This window comes from Lissotriton vulgaris, chromosome 4_1 (genome assembly GCF_964263255.1).
Source record: "Lissotriton vulgaris chromosome 4_1, aLisVul1.2, whole genome shotgun sequence".
Lineage (NCBI taxonomy): Eukaryota > Metazoa > Chordata > Amphibia > Caudata > Salamandridae > Lissotriton > Lissotriton vulgaris.
Window position 1 is genome coordinate 225,776,115 of NC_141691.1, and position 17,303 is coordinate 225,793,417.

Below are 17,303 nucleotides of genomic sequence, written 5' to 3' on the forward strand. Positions count from 1 at the left end.
TCTTTGGGAAGAAGAGGCCCCGTGCCCCACACTTCCACAAACAAGGCATTAGGAATGATTGTGTAGCATGAACCCGTGTCAATATCATCATCTGCTTCCTTTCCCTTTTGTCCCTTTCTATTTTACTTTCTATCTTTTATTTCTTTCCTCCTGTCCAGTCTCATCTTGTTTCTCTTCTCCGCTACACTCCACACCACTCCGAGTGCTTCCAGTAGGACACGCAATCACCACATACCAGTCTTGTCAAACCTCCTCACATTGCCAATTGTATTATCACACCAATCATTATGGACCCTCCTCACATTACCCATCCATGACTCTTCTTCCATTATCCATCCTTGACTGGAATATGCCTCTAGACATTGCTGCGCTGGTATGAGACTTAATGGAGATGATTCTTTGGGGTATGGTTGGAGGGTAGATTTCTTCCTACCTTTTAGGTCGTGTGTGAGGCACTTTGTCTCTGTAGGTCAGTAGAGTTAATCTGCTTCTCTGAAGTGGAGTTTTGGTAATGGTTTACGGTACATATCAAGTGTGGAACTCTGGCACAAAAACCTCTAGCGATAAGCTACTAAGGTAACTACTAGAAGATTATTGGTTGATAGTTACAAACCTTGTAAGTCTTGCTGATGTGGACCCTGGTATAGAAAGACCTGGGGATAATCATACTCGATGTCATTTAACCTAGAAGGCTGAGTTAATGCGACGAAAGACTAAGACTGCAGTTTGCCATAGAGGCAATATGTCCGCAAAGGGGAAATGCTAAAACAGAAAGATTTGGGTATACAGAGTAGGAAGCTTTCTTGATTGGACACTAAATTAGAGCCCACTGAACCCAGTACTGTAGAGGGCAGCTATTATCAGAACCGATGTAACCATCCGCATTCTTTCTGTCCATCAGTTTCTAGGTGAGGAACAGAGATCACCCCCTTAAAACAGATTACCAACATGAACTTATTCTGTATTGGAGGTAATTAGTTGACTGCTAACAGTTTTCGAGAGCTGGCACTCGGTAGTTTGAATGATACAAAACCAAATCCACAATAGGATAACTCTGTGCAGAAAACTAGCTTTGGCAAAGCCATTCAGCCTCGTTTTGTAGACGTGGGTTTGCCAATGCTGTTTGCCGATGTTGTACAGCTTAGGCAAAAAGTGTCTGTTGCGGATGCTATATAGCATCGATTAAAATACAAGAAGGAAAGGTTGCATCATTTCGAAGGCGTGCAGTGGTGACCTATGCGCACACATGTAGCAGGCATGTGAGTGCCTACTACAAAATTACATGTGCAATGTTACTTTCTTTACCAGTCCAAGATGGATTAATAAATAAATTAAAATACTAATAAAATTAGTTTGACTATGCTGAAAGTGCTTTTTAGCTCGAGCCTACAACAGCACATGTACCATTTGTGCTCTCGCTTGCAAGATGTATTGATTACAGTAAAGGGCCTGGAGCCCACTCATTGCTTAGTATTTGCCAGCTTCAGTGTCACTATTCTTTGCTGTCTCCTGTTTGGCTAGCAGGCCAACTTCTGTTCCTGTCTTTGGTGCATGGACCAAACACAGATTGGTTGAATTTAATTAGTGCCCATCCACAGTTTGCGCTGTGATTCAGGTACTATTTATTATTTCCCCTCCCGCCCTTCCATTCTCTGTATTGCTGCCCCATCTGATGTGCCGTGCCTCCTCCCTTGTGCCTCACTAGTGTTACTCCCCCCTCACCCCTGCCTTTTTTTGTAGCATTGCACACCAGTGAGAGCTATTGTGCAACATGGTGTATAAAAAACAAAAGCAAAATGACGCTGTCTACGCTGTCTGAGTCGTAGCGTTTTTTTTATTGACTTCAAGCCATGTTACACAGCAGCACGAGCTGCTGTGCACCATGTCTAAATAACATTGACAAAGCCAATAAATCTTGCATAGGTTAGACCTATTTGCTTTGCCAACGCTTATTGTATGTGGGACCGGCCAGCAGCAGTTTGCTGAAGGGTGGCGGGCACATGGAGGCTCTTTGAACTAGTACAATATGGATAGCACAATCGTAAACCATACGATGGTGGCCCCCAGGGCACTGTCGTATATTGCTGAATGCTTCAGCTAAACCTTTTTCAATAAAGTTTATTCACAACATAAACCAAAAGTCTTTCTTGTTCTTTTCAGGGTTTTTATTCATCCTTTTCAGTTTCAACCATATATACTGGTAGTTAGTGGATGTAATCACATTTAATTTTTCTTTGATTTTTCAAACATGAATTAAAGTTTCACAATCCATGGAAAATCCAATGCATTTCGCCCCTAGGGCTTCATCAGGGAAATCTATGATGTAAAAAATATATATCTATCACCAAATCATATATAAATGTTCTGTTTCATCACAATGTTATATTGTAAACACAACTATTACTAATAAAGTTAAAAATCCATTATAGGTCAAAAATATATGTGACCACTTAATTATAAACGATTCATGCATTCCTAATATGCTGTTATACCAATTTCCTATGAGTTCTAGGGCGTACACTACTGGTTAATTCACCAAGATCTTTCAAAAATATGCCGTATCATGTATACATTTTAGCGTGTAAAAAGTTATCGAGACTACGCACTAGTTACAGTACCCATCCGGGTTGATCGTAATTCATTAAGCTACTAAACATGTTTACGCGCTGCTTACTTTAGGGGATCGGCAGTTCTTACCCGTAACAAGTCAAAATTACGCGCGCTTCGCTCGGTGACTACAGCGTTCAACACAATCTCCTCTGCCGGTGGCGTGTGACGTGCTAACCGGAAGTGTATGGGTTTAAAGACCCAGAATATTTAAAGAGACAGTGTCTTCAAAGAAACATTCGTGCTTTCTCAACCAACGTATACATTCATAGATCAATGCTTAAGTATCATTAGGAAATACATACATATCTCGTATTGTAATACAAATAGGTTGGTACATGATAGTCAACAAAAAAATCAAAGTCTGTGTGCCAGTCACAAAGCTCATATGTTCATCGTTAGTGGATCATAAGTAACAGCTGTATTCCACTCTTTCATTAATTCCATAAGGTGCCAGGCTCTGTAAGTAAAAGATCCAGTGGTTTTCCCGCATAAGTAAAGTTTTTTTGTTGTCTTTGTCCTCTTTTTTTCTCAATGATTTCCAGGATGCAAGCCTTTATTTGGTTAATTTGATGTCTGTGTTCCACAAAATGAGTAGCCAACGTGGATTTCATCACTTTTGTTCTGATATTACTTTTGTGTTCTGTTAATCTATCCCCTAAAGTAAGCAACGCGTAAACATGTTTAGTAGCTTAATGAATTACGATCAACCCGGATGGGTACTGTAACTAGTGCGTAGTCTCGATAACTTTTTACACGCTAAAATGTATACATGATACGGCATATTTTTGAAAGATCTTGGTAAATTAACCAGTAGTGTACGCCCTAGAACTCATAGGAAATTGGTATAACAGCATATTAGGAATGCATGAATCGTTTATAATTAAGTTGTCACATATATTTTTGACCTATAATGGATTTTGAACTTTATTAGTAATAGTTGTGTTTACAATATAACATTGTGATGAAACAGAACATTTATATATGATTTGGTGATAGATATATATTTTTTACATCATAGATTTCCCTGATGAAGCCCTAGGGGCGAAATGCATTGGATTTTCCATGGATTGTGAAACTTTAATTCATGTTTGAAAAATCAAAGAAAAATGAAATGTGATTACATCCACTAACTACCAGTATATATGGTTGAAATTGAAAAGGATGAATAAAAACCCTGAAAAGAACAAGAAAGACTTTTGGTTTATGTTGTGAATAAACTTTATTGAAAAAGGTTTAGCTGAAGCATTCAGCAATATATGACAGTGCCCTGGGGGCCACCATCGTATGGTTTACGATTGTGCTATCCATATTGTATTATGTAACTCCCGAGCAGGGAGTAAACCCCAAGGAGCACGCCATACACAGAAAATTTGTGAAAAAAACACTGTTGTGCACAGTATATAACCACGGCTCTTTGAACTAGGCCAGGAATGCCCCCAAAAAGTAATTTTAAAAAACCATGGCTAGAAAACACATGCAGTTTTGGAGTTCTGAAAGAAAAAGAATTGAGTAGTTCCCTAAATGTGACCAATGCACGGGGTACAAGTCCTTCAAATAAAAGATGGTAAAGAGGTTATGCTCCTGGCAGGGATACACCGAAGAAGGGAAGGGACAGACGCAAGATAGACAGGTAAAGCCATCAAATAACAAGCATTAGAAATGCAATCGGGCGCGGATTTATTTGAGTTTGAGCTAATGGCATTGTAAATGCCAATGTATTGTTGCTATGTGTTAAGGAGTGTGTTCATGTGGTGTGTACTGCCAGTGATCTCCTTGTGAGTGTGAGAATATTGCAACACTTGCCTGTGATGTCCTTCTTGTGAGTGTGACAAACTTGCACCTTTGCTGCCTGTGGTCTCCTTGTGAGTGTAAGAAGCTTGCACTGCTGCTGCCTGTCATGTCGTTCTTGTGAGTGGGAGAAGATTGCACCTCAGCTGCCTGTGACCTCCTTGTGAGTGTAAGAAGCTTGCACAGCTGCTGCCTGAGATGTCCTACTCACTACTCTACTCTACTCACTACTCTAATCACTACTCTAATCACTACTCTAATCACTACTCTACTCACTACTCTACTCTACTCACTACTCTACTCACTACTCTACTCACTACTCTACTACTCTGCACTCACTACTCTGCTACTCTGCACTCACTACTCACTACTCTACTCACTACTCTGCACTCACTACTCTGCTACTCTGCACTCACTACTCACTAATCTACTCACTACTCTGCACTCTCTACTCACTAATCTACTCACTAATCTACTCACTACTCTGCACTCACTACTCTGCACTCACTACTCTACTCACTACTCTACTCACTACTCTACTCACTACTCTACTCACTACTCTACTCACTACTCTACTCACTACTCTACTACTCTGCACTCACTACTCTGCTACTTTGCACTCACTACTCTGCTACTCTGCACTCACTACTCTGCTACTCTGCACTCACTACTCACTACTCTACTCACTACTCTGCTACTCTGCACTCACTACTCACTAATCTACTCACTACTCTGCACTCACTACTCACTACTCTACTCACTACTCTACTCACTACTCTACTCACTACTCTACTCACTATTCTACTCACTATTCTACTCACTATTCTACTCACTACTCTACTCACTACTCTACTCACTACTCTACTCACTACTCTACTCACTATTCTACTCACTATTCTACTCACTATTCTACTCACTACTCTACTCACTACTCTACTCACTACTCTACTTTCTACTCACTACTCTACTTTCTACTCTACTTTCTACTCTACTCTCTACTCTACTTTCTACTCTACTCACTACTCTACTCACTACTCTACTCACTACTCTACTCACTACTCTACTCACTACTCTACTCACTACTCTACTCACTACTCTACTCACTACTCTACTCACTACTCTACTCACTACTCTACTCACTACTCTACTCACTACTCTACTCACTACTCTACTCACTACTCTGCACTCACTACTCTGCTACTCTGCACTCACTACTCTGCTACTCTGCACTCGCTACTCTGCACTCACTACTCTGCTACTCTGCACTCACTACTCTACTCACTACTCTGCTACTCTGCACTCACTACTCACTAATCTACTCACTACTCTGCACTCACTACTCACTAATCTACTCGCTACTCTGCACTCACTACTCTACTCACTACTCAGCACTCACTACTCACTACTCTACTCGCTACTCTGCACTCACTACTCTACTCACTACTCTACTCACTACTCTACTCACTACTCTACTCACTACTCTACTCACTACTCTACTCACTACTCTACTCACTACTCTACTCACTACTCTACTCACTACTCTACTCACTACTCTACTCACTACTCTACTCACTACTCTGCACTCACTACTCTGCTACTCTGCACTCACTACTCACTAATCTACTCACTACTCTGCACTCACTACTCACTAATCTACTCACTACTCTGCACTCACTACTCACTAATCTACTCACTAATCTACTCACTAATCTACTCACTAATCTACTCACTAATCTGCACTCACTACTCTACTCACTACTCTACTCACTACTCTACTCACTACTCACTTCTCTACTCACTTCTCTACTCACTACTCTACTCACTACTCTACTCACTACTCTACTCACTACTCTACTCACTACTCTACTCACTACTCTACTCACTACTCTCCACTCACTACTCTACTCACTACTCTCCACTCACTACTCTCCACTCACTACTCTCCACTCACTACTCTCCACTCACTACTCTCCACTCACTACTCTCCACTCACTACTCTCCACTCACTACTCTACTCACTACTCTACTCACTACTCTACACTCTACTCACTACTCTGCACTCACTACTCTACTCACTACTCTACTCACTACTCTACTCACTACTCACTTCTCTACTCACTACTCTACTCACTACTCTACTCACTACTCTACTCACTACTCTACTCACTGCTCTACTCACTGCTCTACTCACTGCTCTACTCACTGCTCTACTCACTGCTCTACTCACTGCTCTACTCACTGCTCTACTCACTACTCTACTCACTACCCTACTCACTACTCTACTCACTACTCTACTCACTACTCACTACTCTACTCACTACTCTACTCACTACTCACTACTCTACTCACTACTCTACTCACTACTCTGCACTCACTACTCTACTCACTACTCTACTCACTACTCTACTCTACTCACTACTCTACTCACTACTCTACTCACTACTCTTCTCACTACTCTTCTCACTACTCTTCTCACTACTCTACTCACTACTCTACTCACTACTCTACTCACTACTCTACTCACTACTCACTACTCTGCACTCACTACTCTACTCACTACTCTACTCACTACTCTACTCACTACTCTACTCACTGCTCTACTCACTGCTCTACTCACTGCTCTACTCACTGCTCTACTCACTGCTCTACTCACTGCTCTACTCACTGCTCTACTCACTGCTCTACTCACTGCTCTACTCACTGCTCTACTCACTGCTCTACTCACTACTCACTACTCTACTCACTACTCACTACTCTACTCACTACTCACTACTCTACTCACTACTCTACTCACTACTCTACTCACTACTCTACTCACTACTCTACTCACTACTCTACTCACTACTCTACTCACTACTCTACTCACTACTCTACTCACTACTCTACTCACTACTCTACTCACTACTCTACTCACTACTCTACACTCACTACTCTACTCACTACTCTACTCACTACTCTACACTCTACTCACTACTCTGCACTCACTACTCTACTCACTACTCTACTCACTACTCTACTCACTGCTCTACTCACTGCTCTACTCACTGCTCTACTCACTGCTCTACTCACTGCTCTACTCACTGCTCTACTCACTGCTCTACTCACTGCTCTACTCACTGCTCTACTCACTGCTCTACTCACTGCTCTACTCACTACCCTACTCACTACTCTACTCACTACTCTACTCACTACTCTACTCACTACTCTTCTCACTACTCTACTCACCACTCACTACTCTACTCACTACTCTACTCACTACTCTACTCACTACTCTACTCACTACTCACTACTCTACTCACTACTCACTACTCTACTCACTACTCACTACTCTACTCACTACTCTACTCACTACTCTACTCACTACTCTACTCACTACTCTACTCACTACTCTACTCACTACTCTACTCACTACTCTACTCACTACTCTACTCACTACTCTACTCACTACTCTACTCACTACTCTACTCACTACTCTACTCACTACTCTACTCACTACTCTACACTCTACTCACTACTCTGCACTCACTACTCTACTCACTACTCTGCACTCACTACTCTACTCACTACTCTACTCACTACTCTACTCACTACTCTACTCACTACTCTACTCACTACTCTACTCACTGCTCTACTCACTGCTCTACTCACTGCTCTACTCACTGCTCTACTCACTGCTCTACTCACTGCTCTACTCACTACTCTACTCACTACCCTACTCACTACTCTACTCACTACTCTACTCACTACTCACTACTCACTACTCTACTCACTACTCTGCACTCACTACTCTACTCACTACTCTACTCACTACTCTACTCACTACTCTACTCACTACTCTACTCACTACTCTACTCACTACTCTACTCACTACTCTACTCACTACTCTACTCACTACTCTACTCACTACTCTACACTCTACTCACTACTCTGCACTCACTACTCTACTCACTACTCTGCACTCACTACTCTACTCACTACTCTACTCACTACTCTACTCACTACTCTACTCACTACTCTACTCACTACTCTACTCACTGCTCTACTCACTGCTCTACTCACTGCTCTACTCACTACTCTACTCACTGCTCTACTCACTACTCTACTCACTACCCTACTCACTACTCTACTCACTACTCTACTCACTACTCACTACTCTACTCACTACTCACTACTCTACTCACTACTCTGCACTCACTACTCTACTCACTACTCTACTCACTACTCTACTCACTACTCTACTCACTACTCTACTCACTACTCACTACTCTACTCACTACTCTACTCACTACTCTACTCACTACTCTACTCACTACTCTACTCACTACTCTACTCACTACTCACTACTCTACTCACTACTCACTACTCTACTCACTACTCACTACTCTACTCACTACTCACTACTCTACTCACTACTCTGCACTCACTACTCTACTCACTACTCTACTCACTACTCTACTCACTACTCTACTCACTACTCTACTCACTACTCTACTCACTACTCTACTCACTACTCTTCTCACTACTCTTCTCACTACTCTTCTCACTACTCTACTCACTACTCTACTCACTACTCTACTCACTACTCACCACTCACTACTCTACTCACTACTCTACTCACTACTCTACTCACTACTCTACTCACTACTCTACTCACTACTCTACTCACTACTCTACTCACTGCTCTACTCACTGCTCTACTCACTGCTCTACTCACTGCTCTACTCACTGCTCACTACTCTTCTCACTACTCTTCTCACTACTCTTCTCACTACTCTTCTCACTACTCTTCTCACTACTCTACTCACTACTCTACTCACTGCTCTACTCACTGCTCTACTCACTGCTCTACTCACTGCTCTACTCACTGCTCTACTCACTGCTCTACTCACTGCTCTACTCACTGCTCTACTCACTGCTCTACTCACTACTCTTCTCACTACTCTTCTCACTACTCTTCTCACTACTCTACTCACTACTCTACTCACTACTCTACTCACTACTCTACTCACTACTCTCCACTCACTACTCACTACTCACTACTCACTACTCTGCACTCACTACTCTACTTTCTACTCACTACTCTACTCACTACTCTACTCCATTGGTTGCAACTTCAATTTTTACATATTTATTTTTGCAGGCACAAGGAGAGTAAGCGATTAGCGCAGAATCAATATTTTTGGACAGGTACCAAGTACATGGTTCAAACCCATATTACTAGGCTCCAAAATTGGCAGTTAGTTACTAGACCATTTCTCCTCCTAATAAAGTAGAGTGGACAGAAGAAAAAAATCCGGTCTTAGTATGTGGAATATCTGTTTAATGACTCAGGAGAGGAAGCCATATGGAGTAACAGGAGTTCATCTTGAGTAGCCTACAGTGGCTAAGGCTGGGCTGCTGTTTTGTGCATGGTGTGGTTGGATCCTCAGTTAAACCATTGGCCCACGCTCTCACTCTTGGTGGTTGCAACTTCACTGGTTAGTGGCAATGCAACATCACATTCCTCAAGGGCATATATTGCATTGCCTTTATGAATTGCTTCTAACCATTTTGGGGGTGGTTGGAATGTAACGTTAGGGACATGGAGTTGCCAAGCTGTGTTCCGCCAACAGTAAGTAGCCAAACTAGCAGTGTCCAAGACGACTCCATTAACTATAGACCTACCTTCTGGATTTCACTAAAATTACTGTAGCCTCTCGAGAAGCAAACTCCTGTCTACTCTCCCTTGTTAATCTGAGGAAGTCAGCGGAGCGCTAATGGCGTGGAGTTTTAATGGTGTGGAGGCCAGATGGACTTAACTAGTAGAACAAGGTCAGGAAAGCTCCAGTAAAGTGTCCATTGTGGAGCTCCATCACATTCTCGACTACTACTTACGGTGCCCATGAACAGACCAAGTGGAAGAGCTGAAAAACCTTGCAAGGAGTTATTGTGAGGCTGGTAAACCTTCCTGCCATACTTAATGTTGATAATTAAAGGACAGATGAAGGGTGCCTTGACTGTGTTTAGAAGGTGGTGCCCACAACCTAGGAGTATGTTTACCTAATTCGGAGGTGTTTTTTGAATTGTGTAGGCTATTGAATCTGCACCAAGACAAGTACTGCAATACTCCATGAATAATCTTCAACTAACATAATGCTGCTTTGTGTTCACGTGATCCCCGGGAGCAGTGGGTGTATGCTAAGTGAACCTTGAATATCCAACTGAAGGGCTTCTGCTCCTGCAGGATTTAATACAAGAAAAAACACTAAGCACTTGTCTTGCGTAAATTCACCAGGGGGTGCTCTTGCAAGATGAAAAGAAAAGTCACAGGTTCATAGAGCTGTAAGTTGATAGACCTCTGTGACGGGCAGAGCATATCTCATGACGTTGAGACCGCAGGTAAAATGCAATTGTTTGTTGCAGAAATGCATGAACTAACTTTACAGTGAAGCTTAGCCAGAGCAGTTTCAAGATGGGTCATTTGTTGCATTCATTCAAAGTCTTAATGTGGCGTTGTATCAACAAAAAGTTGAGCGCCCTTTCCCAAGGCAAATGGAAGAAGCAGTTTCACCTAAAACTTTAATTTGTGGTAACATGCTGCTAATGCGCAAGTTTATATTAGGGAAGTGTGCCATTTTAAGCAGCTTTTGCACCTGTGTCTGGCCGAAGTGCCACCTTGCTAAATATGGAATGTGTTGTCTGTGTATTTGCTAGGTTCAGCTGTAAAGACCCAGTGCTAAAAGCCACTTCGAGGTGATCTTTACTACAGTGTGAGCAACCATGTAATACGAATTGTAGCATCAGAAATCCCACAAATTAAAGTTTGGCCATATGTGGAAATACTGAGGGACCACCAACAGACTGTGTAGGTGAAATTATCTGTGTGCCAGATGTCGTTGTTAACACACCAATTACTTTGCCCCCCATTTGTTGTGGTTACTGCTTTTCTCACTAAGGACATGCTGTTTCAATAGCTGGCGGGAATCCTGTATAAAAGATCTCCAAGCAGTGGTGGCTTGCTGCTGAAGTGCAGGTGCACAGGCTATCTTTGTGATGTTTCCTAATGTAACCAGGGTGTAGTGATCCAGATATTGTATTGTTATGCACTTCGACTCCTGGGTAATGAAGGCATGTTGATGGTCTGAGATTAGAGGGGCCTTCTCAGAGCAGACATCCTCTAGAGTGCCAGCGGGTTGCCTTCTGTTGTCGTGGCGTTACTGCTGTCTGCCGGAATGCCTGATCAATAATGGGGTATTTATATATAATTCCACACACATGAAAAAGCCCGTTGTGTAGCAGTTTCCAGAAATAGTGGAACATGCAGAGGTGCTTCCATGGAATTCCTGGTGGTCAGATTTGCGCATCTAATCAGCGAGCACAAACAGGCTTTGTGTGCAACTCTCTTTAAATCAAAGGATATCCTCTCTGTCCTGTAATGGTATGCAAGGAACAGGCGATGACGCTGCCGCTTGGGAGCCAATCCCAGCGCGGCGTTCGGTGAGGGGGCTCGGCACTTCGAGCCAATCAGGGCTCTGCTCCTTCGGTTCTCGCCCTCGGCGGCTTCGGCCAGATGCCGACCTTTGCAGGGATGATTCCGGCCACGGGCAGCGGCGATTCACAGGCGGCCAGCAGATTGTACGCGGCCAGGAGCGGGCAGAGTGCTTGTGAAGCCCCCACTCTTGCTAGGGGGATAGCTTAAAAAATACTGTGCCTGCCCTTGAAGCTACAGGAAACTTCTTTCCATTATCTCCGCCGTGAACGCGGCACCGCGCATGATACATGCAATGGTGAACGCGCTCGCAGCATCTGGATTGCATTACACGGGCACTCTGACAGCTCCTAATTAAGATTATTCACTCTCCGTGCTTGTTCGCGCACAGAATATGCAAAATCGGGCACGCGTACATTACATACAGCCTATCACGTCAACGCTACTAAATACACAGCACAGCGAAGACGAATCACTAGGCAGATGCCATAAAAAAACTAAGGAATGTGCCAGCCGGAGCCCTTTCTGAATTTTTTTTTTCTAAATACTAAAGGGCTCGCAAGCTCCGCCTCCACTTCGTGGAAGGCGAGGCCCGAGCCCTAAAAAGGAAATATGAATGACAGAAAAGGTAACTAATGATAAGCAGTAGATTGGGTCAAAGCCCACTAAGTTTTTGGTCTAGTCCTCAATAGGCTTTCTGCCTACCAGACAGCGAAAAGCTGTCTAGTAAGCGAAACCTAAAATCCATGACTTAGTTAATATATACACACTGGTTATGCTAGAAGTTGTCAATGCCACCTTACACTTCCACCTTCTCTCCACAATTCCACCACCCTCCCCTCCCCACTTACCTCCACACCTTCTTACAGAGCACCACTGGGGTGAAACATCAAATTACTTTACTCATATTCCCTATGGTCTGGTGAAAATTGATCAGGCTCGAAATTCAGACCTAAGCCTTTCACGTGAGGCTCCGAAATGCATAGAAATGTGTGAGTGCAGCACTATGACAAAAAATACTCGCTATAATGCATGCATAAATGTTCAAAACGTTCTTGAAAATGATTGCTCCATCATCTTGTATCTAAACTCGTCGATATATCAACAATACTTGGTGGCCTGTTCAACGGTTCCTATTTGTCACGTTTTTTAAGGTGCCACATGTTGCTTTTCAGAGTGATACATTCAGGGCAAGTGCCTGTACAGAGCAGTGACGTGGTTCCTAAAAAGTTAGAATGTTCTTGTGATGTATGACTAACTTCGCAAGAATATTTTAGAATGTGCTAGAATGTTGACCACCTTTCTATTATTACCACCCCAGAAAAGGCAGTGAATTGCTGACAAGGAAAGCGACTATCTTTCTAAAATCAAGATGCTCAAGGGAGAGTTGAGCAGCATCTGTCTCGGGGAGGGAGTAGTGGATGCACCACCTAATGGTCTTTTCCTGATCATCTGAAGGCTAACGTGTCAGCACGATATGGAACTGCTATTAGTTTGACAAGTCTAGGTATGATGTAGTGAATGACTGATCCGGCTTAACCCAGCTATAACAAAGATGGGGGCTGCTGGTGCCTTTCATGAGCTAGGGATTCCCAAACAGAACCCCCTGGTCAGATAGTGTGTATATTATATCCCAGAATGGAAAACTTCTTTCTTCTTCTGGCCCCACTCTTTGTCCGTTTTTTTAACACCTCACCGCATCATAGGTAGTATTACTCCAGAAATGGAGGGTAATTTTCAGATTTGTCAAAGTAGTGTGAGCCATGCGATATTCAGCCTGGTGTGATAGTGTTGCTAGGAGGCACATTGCAGGTTATTTTCTGAGAACACCTGCTGATTCACAATATAAATGGGAAGGAGAAATAAATGTATTGTCCTATTTACAGTAAGTGAGTTATCAAATGGAGGATAAACAGTACAGTGCTCGCATCAGAGATTACAAACGGTGATAACTATTATGATTGTAGAGACATCCAAATATGTATTCCAGGTATTGATTGAATGGCAGTCTCAGGAGAAAACGTGGGAGTCTGAGCATAAATCATTTATGGTGTGTGGAAAACTCATAATTCAGCACAAAGATATGTTTAGTGAAAAGTTTGCCCATTGTTTGCACATTGTTTGACATTTTGTTTGTTCTTGCTTTTATTCCACAGGTCAAGAACCTCCAACAAAGCAAACTACTTCCAAGTTTCGTCCAAGACCACGTTTTGAACCTGTACATTTTGTGGCCAGCACCATTAAGGAAGAAGAAAATAAACCATTTGAAGTAAAGAAAGAATCTACTAGCCGTGATGCACCAAAGTGTTTTGATAGCACAATGGCTTTCAATCGTATGCTTGAACGGAGTTCTGCAGACTTTGCTTTGGATAGCTTCAGTGACCACGAAGAAAATCCACAACTTAACAAATACTTGCAAAATGATCCGGACTATAATGAAACTTTTATGACTAAAATGGAGCAGAACTATTCTGCAAAATTTGAATCTCACAATTCAACTTTATCCAAAAACTTTAGGTCACATGTGTTGGATATGTGGACCGAGAACAACAAACGGGGGCGAAAAGGCATTGGTTTTGTGAAAGCGCCTCGAAAAACAGGCAGAATGCCGTTGAATCGTAAGGGACCTAAAAGAAACATTACATTGGACCTGTGTTCACCTACTCAAAAAAGAGAGATGTTAATCCAAAAACTTTCATCCGTAGCATTGCAGAATCTTAATGCTCCTGAAATCATGAGAGCTCCAGAAAAAGTGAATCATACATTTTTGTTGACTCGTTGTATTCAGGCATGCAAAACCAATCCAGAGTATATTTATGCTGCTTTAAAAACCATTCCACCTGCTGATCTGCCAAGAAACAAAAAGCTTCTTGGAGATGGTTATGCTTGTGAGGTAAGATGCCAAAATGTGTACTTGGCCACTGGTTATTCTGGTAGCAAAAATGGAGCCAGAGACAGGGCTGCAGAGCAGGCAATGAGACTTTTACAAAAGCCTGTTGAAATTAGGAGTGTCCAGCGAAAGTTTAAACATGGCTTCCAAGAAGACCTGGTAGTTTGTCAATGCGGTGCACCCACACCTGAATTCCCACCAGCCCTTAAAGAGCTGCAACAAGACGACAACGATGATGTTACATTTCGAAAGGAAGATTCTTCTAATGGGCAAGACGATGCTAATCCAAGCAAAGAACCATACTCGGCAAGACCTTGGACTAGTTTCGTCATTACTGAAAATGCCAGTGATGCTGTGTGTATCCTTAACAATTCTGCTTCTACCAACAAAATGAAACTAGAATACAAGTATGACTTGATGCCTTCTCTTGCTTGGCGTTGTAAATTGTTTTTGCAAGACCACTGTGTTGCCGAGGGATATGGAAATAAGAAAACCAGCAAGCATGCAGCTGCTGAGGAAGCCGTCCGGATCCTCAAAAAAATGCAGTCTAATGTCCAGAAAATCAGACAAACAGAGGGCCCAATGACGAGCAGTGCATCTATTCCACAGAAGAACAAATCTCGACAGGAGCTTGTTGTTTATGAAATTTCTGCAAATCCGGTTTGCACACTTCATGATACTGCTCAGTTCAATAAGGTAACAGTTGAGTATACCTTTGACCAAATGACTGGTGAGGAGTGGAAGTGCAAGGTGTTTTTGGACAGTCAGTTTATTGCTGAGGGAATAGGCCTGAAAAAGAATGTGAAACACATTGCAGCAGAAGAAGCTTTAAGAGTACTCAAACAAACCCACCCTACCGTGGTAAATAAATTAAAGCAGGGCCCTACAGAAGAGGCAATTTCAAGAAATCAGATTTGTGGCCGATCGGCACAAGAAGCTTACAAACAAAAAATTAAAGATGACAACATTGGTAATCAGCTACTAAGAAAAATGGGCTGGACTGGTGGAGGTTTGGGAAAAGAGGGCGAAGGTATAGCTGAGCCCATCGTTGTGAAGGAACAATTTAAAAGAGAAGGATTGGGTCTTGATCTTGACCGAAACCATGCAGTCAATAAAAGAGATATTGAGATGATGATAAGGAACTATGCAGCCTCCTACAGTCAGGAGAATCTAACTTTTTCTAACGAACTTACCAATGACGAGCGAAAGCAAATTCATCAAATTGCACAAAGATATGGGCTCAAAAGTAAATCTCATGGGCAAGGTGCTTCTAGGTTTTTGGTAGTGAGTAGGAAGAGGCGGAGAGAAGATTTGATTGATGAACTTAAGCAGGTTGGCCAGGTGGCAGGCTATCAGCTAGTCATGCCAGTCTCAAACCAGTTTTAGTGCTTTGCATTTTAGTTCACTGCCCATTTATTGACTAACTGATAGAAGCTGGTCATACAGTAAATGTTCTGCTTTGTTGCAGAACGTATCCATATTAAAATTGATGTTTTACTTTGTTTATATAATTTCAAATACTTGGTTAGAGGAATGCGTAAGTTATTTTCTTGTGCTAGCACATTACAAGATACAATGTAGAGCAGTTGCATTATGTGTCTGATACAATTTGCCATATTAATGTGGAATGAGGAATCCGTTTATTTTCAAAATGATTGATTAAAGAAAACTGTAACGACTATCATTGATCTATCTTTGCCCCTGTAAAAAAAAAAGTATTTATACTTATAAACGTGGCCGCTACTGAAGAAAGTATCCATTCAGTGTCATTCAACTTGCAGCATAACCTAATTTATAATTCCAGATGAGGCACGTGTTGGTGTAAAATATGAATAGATGATATAAAAGTGATTCTATTAATAAATATGTCCATATTTTTTTTTTATCTTGAGAATCTTATTTTGTATCTGTCATGATGTTGGGAGTTCTTGTTCTGAATACATGAACGTGTTGCTTGAAAAATATCTGTTTTAATAAACAATATTCGGAGGACGTTTTCAAACTAGATGTATAATTTCAATATTTTGCTCTAGGTCAACATAAATCTTGATGGAGCCAAGATATACATTTAAACTTCGTGTTACTAATAAATCTTTCAAGAGATCAGAAACTCGTAAGTTGTTTTTTGGGCAACTGCATATTCTATCTATTTTATTATTTGAGGTATATTTTCTTTTTTACTAGTATGCTTATTTTGGTACATAGATGTATAATTAGCTATTACGTTTTCCCTTTTAAAATGAGTTTTGATGAGTAATATTTCGATGTGTAATATTTCTAGTTGTGGATAGGAAAGGCTAGTGCTGCCTACTGATAACCTAGAAATTGAATTTAGTATGCGCTTGGTGCTGCATGTTCATATTTTTGTGCACGGGTGCTAACGACATACCATAGATGACACACCCAATTTGTTCACTGTTTTTCTCCATCAGTGTAGACTTAAACATGCTTTATATTTGTGTTCACACTGGGTGATTACTTTTTTCTGCAGCTCTTGACTCTTTGACCCATATGCCACATATGAAAGTGTATCTTTGTTTATTTGAA

At 41.8% G+C, this 17,303-nt stretch overlaps 1 protein-coding gene across 2 annotated transcripts in view; it reads left to right on the forward strand.

Moving 5' to 3' along the window:
- The window catches only part of NKRF (NFKB repressing factor), a 116,781-nt gene extending 99,915 nt beyond the window's left edge, over window positions 1-16,866 (forward strand). For both annotated transcript variants that reach the window (XM_086918558.1, XM_086918557.1), the window contains exon 3: window positions 14,023-16,866. In XM_086918558.1, coding sequence (XP_086774684.1) covers window positions 14,023-16,142 — 2,120 coding nt within the window. In that variant the 3' untranslated portion in view covers window positions 16,143-16,866. The remainder of the gene's footprint in view (window positions 1-14,022) is intronic.
- Window positions 16,867-17,303: the final 437 nt, after the last annotated feature.